Raw genomic sequence first — 9,463 nt, forward strand, 5'->3', positions numbered from 1 at the left:
ACAATGTCGAAAGGAATATGAACTTATCAATTTAAAATATCAAAAAACTATTTTTATGCTTTTTATAAAATTTTCTTAATCTTATTATACCCAATATAGCTATTTCTATAAAAATAAGATTGAAATATCGATATTGATATTATCAACAATGTGAAATACCGAAATGTATAATAAATTTTCAAAATGGAATACGAAATACCTTTTTTTAATTTTTCATAAAATGTTTTATTTTTTTAACAAATTATTGATATTTCTATTGAACAAAATATCGAAACATTGTTTCTAATAAATTATTTATATTAATAATAAATTCAATTTAAAATATCAAAAAAGTATTTTTATGCTTTTTCTAATCTTTAATATCGATAATAATAACTATGTAGAATATCGAAATGAACATGAATTTATCAATTCAAAATATCGAAAAACAATTTTTAAACTTTTTATAAGATTCTTTTACCATTTTGTGATGACATATTATTTCGATAAAAAAATATCGAAATATCATTTCTAATCTTCGATAACTATATTAATAACAATGTAAAATATCGAAAGGAACATGAAATTTTCAAATTGAAATCTCGAAGTACCTTTTTTTAATTTTTCATAAAATGTTTTATTTTTTTTTTTTTAATAAATTATTGATATTTCTATTGAACAATATATCGAAACATGGTTTCTAATCTACGATATCGATATTAATAACAATGTCGAATATCGAAAGGAATATGAATTTATTTAAATTGATAATTTATTTATAAAGTGTTTTTATGTTTTTTTCTAATCTTCAATATCGATAATAATAACAATCTAGAATATCGAAATGAACATGAATTTATCAATCCAAAATATCAGAAAACTATTTTTAAACTTTTTATAAGATTTTCTTAATATTTTTTAATGAAATATCGAAATATCGTTTCTAATCTTTGATATCAATATTAATAACAATGTAAAATATCGAAAGGAAAATGAAATTATAAAAATAAATTATCGATGTACGTTTTTTTATCTTTTTATCAAATTTTGTTAATCTTATTATACCAAATATCGACAATTCTATAAAAAAAATATCGAAATATCGATTATTGTATCTATTAGAATATTGTTGGTAATTATCGATATCGATATAAATAATATTATCAAAGATCAAATGGATGTTAAAGTATTGAAACAATATATCGATCGTTAGATAATACAATATCGGAATACTTTTACTAACGTTTGAAATAAATAATTATAAAAATGTCAAATATCGAAATGAATATGATGAATAATCAATATTCAATATTGAAATACTATTATTAAGCTTGAAGATTTTCTTTAACAAAATATCGATATTTGGATTAAATAACATTAGCAAATCTTTGCCATATATCTTATCAATATTTCTTTTATTTATATATACTTTAAAGGTTTTTTTTTTTTTTTTTTTTAGAAACCGATATTTCGATATTATAGAAGGAGAATATCGATATTCCGATATTATCGGTTACTCGATATCGATATCAAAATATCGGATATCGGAGACAAAATATCGATATTTCGATAATATCGATATCGATATCCCATCCATAGCGTAGCCACAAGGAGACTGATATGGTTTGTTATGTGTTATGGTGTATCAATTTGTTGATACTTAACAATTTTTTGGGCAAATGGCTTAACCAATTTTAAAGTTTGATGCCTCAAATTACTAGATGATATTCCATGAATATTTTATAAATTAGAGCTTAAAATACTGAAACAATATTTTATAAGTTTACTATACTTTTTATTGGTTTCAGATCACATCATATATAAGTTCATGATTATTATTTGTAATAAATTTTAAATTGCCAACATTAAAATAAAAAAAAGTTCAATTTAAAACCTCACCTTGTTAACTATGGCCTTGTCTGCTCCAAAGGGATGTACTTGCATTTCTACTTTAACACAGTGAATTGGACAATTACGAATAAGTAAACTTGGTGCAGAAGTCGAATACTTATATAATTTTCTGTTCCCTATTTTCAAAAATGAAATTTTATTTAATTTTTAACCTTTACATCTGATATATAATTTGGAATATATATTAATGTATAATTTGGAATATATATTAATGTATCTGTTTTATTTAAATTAATTTGTATTTTTTTCTTTTTCTTTCTTTAAACTATAAATTTTACATCTAGTCATGATTGTTTATCTTTTTGAGCTTGATTTTTCAAATTCCTATAAGAATTTCCTAAAATAAAGTTATTAACTTTTACTTACTGCCATAAGTATTAATTTTTAATTTGTTTTTATTTTAGCTACCCACTGACGATAATCCTGTGCTTCATCACTTTGTTGCATTTGTATGCAAAGATGGAACATTATATGAACTTGGTATGTAAACAGTTAATCAATTAATAAATTCATTTACAAAGTATAATTTTATTACTATGTGGGATTTTTAAAAATAGAAAATGCTTATTTTGTTGAATGAAAACATTATCTACATAAAAAAATATGAAATTAGACTTTTTATTTAAAACAACGGAATAAGAATTTTGTGAAATTTCAAATAATTGAGTCATTCATTACCTTTCTGCATTTTGAGAATGCATATCTTTCAGTTTTCAATGAGACCTCATAATGTTTAAATTGTCAACTTTATAAGTTTAGAATTGTTCCTTTATTTTTTCACATATATTTAGGTTCTGAAGACATAATTAATAATGCTTAAGAATCAATTAATACCATTCACACAATTATTTTGTGTTCTCTTGGATTAGCACATATTTTATTAATAATAAAAATTTGATGTAGGGTTAATCTATTTTTTATCATAAGGTATGGTTATAAAATGGTACTGAAGGTGTAGTTGCCTCTAAACTTAGCACTTTTCAGCAATTAGACTTCTCCACCACTGAGTTATAGTTATGCCAAGATGTTGAATCAGGTCTACCATCTCTGTTTTTCTGTTGGCAAATGATAGCCATTTACTATTTGATGAAGTGTTCCCACTAATAGATTTTTCTACCTAAATTTTAAGCAAGATTTCTACAAAATGGAAATTCCCTACATTTACCGGCTACATTCAGACACATCCACAGCATCTACCTTTGTTGCTTTAAGGGATAAGCCATATTCCGAGAGTGGCAGACATTTTGGGACACTAGCCTTCCAAATAAACTGAAGGTCATAAAGAATGAAGTTTGGACCCTGGGGCAACTGACTGGAGTTGTCACTGTCACTGGACAGCTACTACAGATAGGAAGTAGTGGGTCTGGCTACACTAGCCTTATACACTTCCACCTGATGACCAGCCAGATGTCTGAACTGTAATGTAATAAAATGCCTGACAGTAAACCATGTAACCTATATTTGAATTGCAGGTTGTGCTTTTTACCAGAATATTAAATGATTTAGCTATACATTGCAAATAAGTTTACAGCTCTAGGAAGTGAGCAAAAATAAGCTCATCTTTATTTTTCTTCATACAATAGTCCTTTAAAAATATCTGATATAAATAATTTGTTTTATTTTCTCTAATATTTTAGTTTTTCTTTATATCTGCAAAAAGTGATATTTAAAAACAACAAATTAAAAAACAATCTTCATATCAGCCTCAATATGATATAGTGCTAAAGCTACAAGATGTATTTGATTTTACTTTGAGAATGAAAAACTTCTTCCTAATTTAAGATTTATTTTTGTAGATGGGCGCAAAGCCTTCCCGATAAACCATGGACCTTCTTCTTCTGATACTTTTATTGAAGTAAGTATCACAGTATGAACATTACTTTTTTTATTCACACTATTGAATCTATAATATAAAAATATGGTGTGGTATGAACATCACACAATATTTCACTTCTTATTCTGAGTAAAAATTATTTTAACTTCATTCTGAAAGTTATGAGATATGAAACTACACTTTATTTATCTTCCCTAAATATGTGTGCAGTAGTATATAAACAAATTCTCACTTGTGAAATCCTATCATGGAAATGAAGAGTGTTTTTAAAATTACTATGAAAACCCCAAAACATTTATTTATAGATTCAATTTATCTACACATTTTTTCACTCTCTATTATCTTCCATAACTTTGTATGTTACTTATTAATGTTTCAAATATCTTTAGCTTTCCAACATTATATTATACATCTTTACTAGTGCTCCTTATTTCCACATTTTTTTTTTTTTTTATCACTTCTAAATATTTATCTTCATATTTTATTGTAATATTCTGACTAATTAAAACAACTAAAAGTTAATTTTTGTTTTGTTGTAATCATGATTATAGTGAAATAACTAATTCTTTATATTTTTATATTGATATTTTTGATCTACACCCCATGTTTCAAAGTTTTTTTTTCTGTATCTTCAGAGTGCCTGATCTAAAGGTACAAGAATTAACTGTTAATTATTAAAATAATAACACTTTTTCTCCATCTATATTTTTGGTCATCAACCCCCGTTGGTTGTTGGTTTTGGTAAGGCCTAGTTGCTCCATATTCATAGCTTTGGTATGGTATACTGATCCGCACCAGTGGGATTCATTTCCGTGAGATTTGAAATATTATCTAGCTAGACAATTATAATTTGTTTAATAATCGTTACGATATTGGAGAGTATGATGAAAAGCCAGATAAGTAACTGTTCTAATTTTAAAAATAAGGCAAGATAAATAGATAATTATAATAATTAAAGGCTGATTATTAAGATAGTCTGATGGATGAATTTAATGACTTTCTATTACGGATTCGTCATTTCTTAACGCCATTGGAACTGTTGGAATTGTTGGTATCCCTAACTGGTTGAGAGTTAATTTGTAGTGATTATATTCTTCAGAAATGTGTTTGAGAGTCAGACTACTATGACATTTCGAACATTTTGGAGGGGCCTCTCTTGTTATGAGGTGTGTATCAATCAACAGGGTATGTCCTGTGCTGAGTCGGGTGATCACTACTTCTTCTTCACAGCGTCTACTTCGGGTTGATGTAATCTAGGGCTTCACATCTTTCTTTATAGGTTTCAACTTACTGGGTGGACTTTCATCCCACATTGCCTGCCATCTTTTATTAATGGATTCCTTTAGAGGGCGAGCAAGTTCCTTTGCAGTTAAGATTGCTGCGGTTCTACCTCGAAGGACTAGCGCTTCTCTAGCAGCTTTGTCGGCCATCTCATTTCCTGTAATACCCACATGTCCGGGAGCCCATATGAAGTAAACTGATTTATCTATTTGTTTTAGCATTATTAAGTATTCATGAATTCGTTGAACAAGTGGATGAACTGAATACATTATTTCTAGTACTTGAAGAGGACTAGAAATAATAAGGAAGGATTCGCTAATGGAGTCCGATATTATTTCTATATTGCCATTTGGTATATTTGTCATGGAATAGTAAAGGGCGGATGCTATGGCATTTAGTTCTGCAGTATATATATTAGAGAGATGATACAGTTTTCTCTCATGGCTTGTATTTTGTGTCACAAAGGCAGATCCTGTTGCGTTATCTGACTTCGAGGCATCTGTATATATAGCGGTATGTTCTGGTAGAGTTTGTAGCAATTCTAGGAATTTTTCTGGATATTTTGACGTTGTTGTATTTTGTTTGCGGTATTTGGATAGTTGGAGATTTACATTTGGACGTAGGTAAGTCCAGGGGGGTGTGTTATATACATATAATATATATATAGATGTATATTATTTATCACTTATATATGTGTTGCTTTGCATAGTGGTTATTTAAACTTTTAGTCTATTTTAAAAGTTTCTATGAAACTTGGAAACATTTTAGATATGCTTTAATAAAAAGTATCAGAAATAAGGAAGAATTGTTTATTTCACGATAATCTCAAATATTAAATTTTTCTCCTTTAGTTAATTTTCAAATTTATTTATAATTTATATTTATCTATTTGTTATCATTGCTAACAACAATTATAGATGATTAATTATTTCTAATAAACCAAATTAAAAGTAAGTAAGAAAAAACAAGTTTAAAAATCCAGCATATAAGTAGACAAGACAATTTTGATGAAGATGAGACGTACCTGATATTGAAGACCATTGAAGACAAAATGATTTGAGGAATTATTTGTAACATATGGTGACTAGTGAGCATGGGGGGCCAGTGTAGATTGAATAAATTATACCAATTGGTTGGTTACATAGATGTAACAAATTTAATCAAAATTGTTACAGTGTTTGAGAAAAAAAAAATTGAAAAATCGATGATATACACTTATGGTATGTAAATTTTAATAAAAAAGTATGGTAACATTTATCTACCTTAAATATTTAATTAGTTACAACATACTTTTCATTTCTGTGCTAGGCCTTTCATATATGCACGCACACAAACCATTTTGTGAGACTTGGTTATTAGGGGTACTTAAATAGTATATTCCGGTTGAAAAATCTGATATGAATCTTTTAGTAGCTATGCTCCCCCATACCATATATTTTATATATAACTAAGTGTTTAATATACAAAAAATACATTTACTTTAACTTTAGCTTAACTACGTATGAAATAGATAATTAGGAAAAGTATTGCGATCATAAACATTTTGAATCTGATTTCCCTACTGTAGGTTACCAGAGTTGAAATAATAAAGTCAAGCATAATTGTCTGTCTCGTTTGTTATGTAAGTGATCAGTCTAGCTGAAAATAAAGAATTATGAAACTAAAACTATGTATTTAAAATAGGTATATGTCTGGGATGTTATGGCTACGTTTTTATTAAAATCAATTTACCAGAAGTGCTACTATATTTCACGTAATTTACATTTTTCTTCAAAATTACTCATGAATTTCATTAGACTTGTATCAATGTTAAATTCAAAGGATTTTAATATCAGAAGCAGGTCTTATAATTGGTGATGTTTTCTGACAGGGATTTAATATCCTTTTTTTTTTTTTTATATCGGCCAGGAAAGAAAATTAACAGGTTATTTATTGTAGGTTGGTTAGGTAATGTTTCGAATTACCATTCTTGTGTATTGATATTGTTAATGTCCTTTTGTTTAAATAAAAATTGTTTTTATCATCTATTAATTGTAACTCTAATAAAATGAGAACAAAATTAATATTTACTCTATCTCAATATTAAATGATTTTCTTAAGTTCATTTTACCATTATTGTGTTTATTTATGGCCTTATTGTCATGACATCTTTGTGACCTTCATAATGGGTGGAAATATTTCAAATTATAATTTTGTTTGATAGTGGTTTTAGCTAAGGGCTATCCTAAGAAGATTCAGAATTTTTTATTTTTAAAGATGATTTTTTGTTGAACATTGGGACCTGAAAAATTCTCATTGCCTGAGAACCACCCATAGGAATTTATTTGTGATCCGACTCCGGAGCAGGGAACATGTAGTTTTCAGTGTGAAAAACATGGATTCTAAGTTCGAACCAGTTTCATGTAAGGTCGTTGCAATAAATATCTTTATTAAAACTTGAGAAATAATAATTTAAACAATTTTATATTTAAAAATTGGTTAAGTTTAATAAAAAAAAAATAATTACATCAAACATGGCCTATTTAAAAAAAAAAAGACAAAAAGATTGTAGTGTACCTAATGAAATGTTAATATTTATTTATTCAGGCCTGGGTTACTTTTTTTTTTTTTTTTGTCGAACATGGTAATTAGCACTGTTCTTCCAAAAAGTTAGTTATTTTAATTAGTTGAATAATTATTGCTGTGTAATAATTAAAATTAATTATAAATTATTTTTTTTTTCAGGATGCTGCTAAAGTTATTACTGACATAATGAAGAAAGATCCGGATGAAATGAGATTCACAGTTTGCGCTTTGTCAGTAAAAATGGACTAATACTTCATACTTTATTTTCATTATTTATGCTTTAAATATTAAAATTTTTGTGATATGAAATGTAATTTCATTATTGTGTGCCTAAGTGAAAACTTTCTTTTTAGCACAGCCATATTTTTGCATTTATACTTCTTTATTTCAATTGGCAAATAAAACATTGCAAATGTACTTTTTAGTAAGTTTATTGAATTATAAAGTATAAACTGTGTTTTTGCAGTTCATACTTTTATTTTCCTAAGCCTTTTCCTTACATTTCATATTTGTAGTGATTTATATTAATAAAGATCACATGTTATGTAACAGACAAGTGAAAACTGTTTTCATTCGCCTTTGTGAAGGCTCAGATCTGTGAGTCATGGTTACAACAGGTTAAACATGAGTTTTGTACTACATAAAAAGACTTGTTTACGTTATACTTTATTTCATTATGTCAGGATGAGGGTGAGAGAGAAAAATACATACAGTAAGTGATCTTTTGGTATATTGCTTGTTAGTCAACATTAGAGGAGCACTTTTTTTTAGCGATTGTCATATATAATAATCGCTTAGCCACTTACTTTCTCCAAAATACTGAACTAACAAAAAGAAAATAGAATGTAAGATTAAATGTGGCTTACAAACTTGAAGGAAGGACTACAATGGAGGAGTGATCTTCCAGGATTAGTAGAGCTAAAAAGGCAGGCCATATGATGAACTCCAGTGGCATGGCAGAGGAGTAGGAGCCAGTCAGTGGCTGCTTTCTATTTCAGTTTAGACCACAATGGCAGACATTCCCATTAATGTCAACATAAACCTGAGCTATGGGAGTGTGGATGAACCCTCCAGTTTTTGCCTTGCTTTGCTTTGAAGGAGAGTAGGCTATGCCATTTCCGTTTTTACAATCAACAACAAGCCCTATGTATCTATTGTGTCCTAAAAGGGAATATGTTGCCTTAAAGAACATATGCACAGTATTTTAAGAGCTGTTTTTAATTTAATGTATTTTTTTATTTTTTTTTATTCAATTTTGTTCAGTTTTTGTTTTTAGCTAATATTTAGTTAGCTGAGGTGAAAACTAATAGCTAAATAGTTGTTAGAATTAGTTCCACCAAAAAAATTGAACTATTTTAGCTATTGACTGTTAAATCTTACAACTAAATTAGATATTAGTTAAAATAATTCTGTAACCTTAACATATTAGGGTCCCTTCACAAGATTTCAGAGGCGCTGAAAATTAAAAAAAAAATCGATGTTTTGGCCGCGAAATTAATGTGTAACCCATGAGGTCAAGTGAATGATTATAAAATCGTTTCTTTTTTCATTTCTAGTTCCTACGAAAACATATACAGGGACCCCAATATGTTAGAAATCCAAAAAGCCAAATAAATCGATACGTAAGTGGGTGACCATAAAATCGATATTTTTTTTCACCGAAAACATATATGCGGACCCCAATATGTTAGAAATCCTACCTATCGCTACCTCGAGTTTATTAAATCGATTTTAAAAAAGCTAAAACCTGTTTGTGAAAGCTAACATGTGTTTTAAGAACAACTGATATATAAACATTTGCGGTATATGAATGTATTAATTGTATATAATTATTTGGATATACCCTCATCTCTTCCCTTCCTCCAATCATCAGTGTCTCGCTTTAGAGCAAAA

General features: G+C 27.8%; 1 protein-coding gene across 1 annotated transcript in view; it reads left to right on the forward strand.

The window, feature by feature from the left end:
- Positions 1–7,987, forward strand: part of Uch (Ubiquitin carboxyl-terminal hydrolase) — a 16,583-nt gene extending 8,596 nt beyond the window's left edge. The window contains exons 4-6 of the mRNA XM_014431404.3: positions 2,295–2,370; positions 3,687–3,745; positions 7,730–7,987. Of these exons, the coding sequence (XP_014286890.2) occupies positions 2,295–2,370; positions 3,687–3,745; positions 7,730–7,819 (225 nt within the window). The 3' untranslated portion in view covers positions 7,820–7,987. The remainder of the gene's footprint in view (positions 1–2,294; positions 2,371–3,686; positions 3,746–7,729) is intronic.
- Positions 7,988–9,463: the final 1,476 nt, after the last annotated feature.

The sequence above is a fragment of the Halyomorpha halys genome, unplaced genomic scaffold (assembly GCF_000696795.3).
Source record: "Halyomorpha halys isolate HHAL.00 unplaced genomic scaffold, Hhal_1.1 Scaffold968.1, whole genome shotgun sequence".
Classification (NCBI taxonomy): domain Eukaryota; kingdom Metazoa; phylum Arthropoda; class Insecta; order Hemiptera; family Pentatomidae; genus Halyomorpha; species Halyomorpha halys.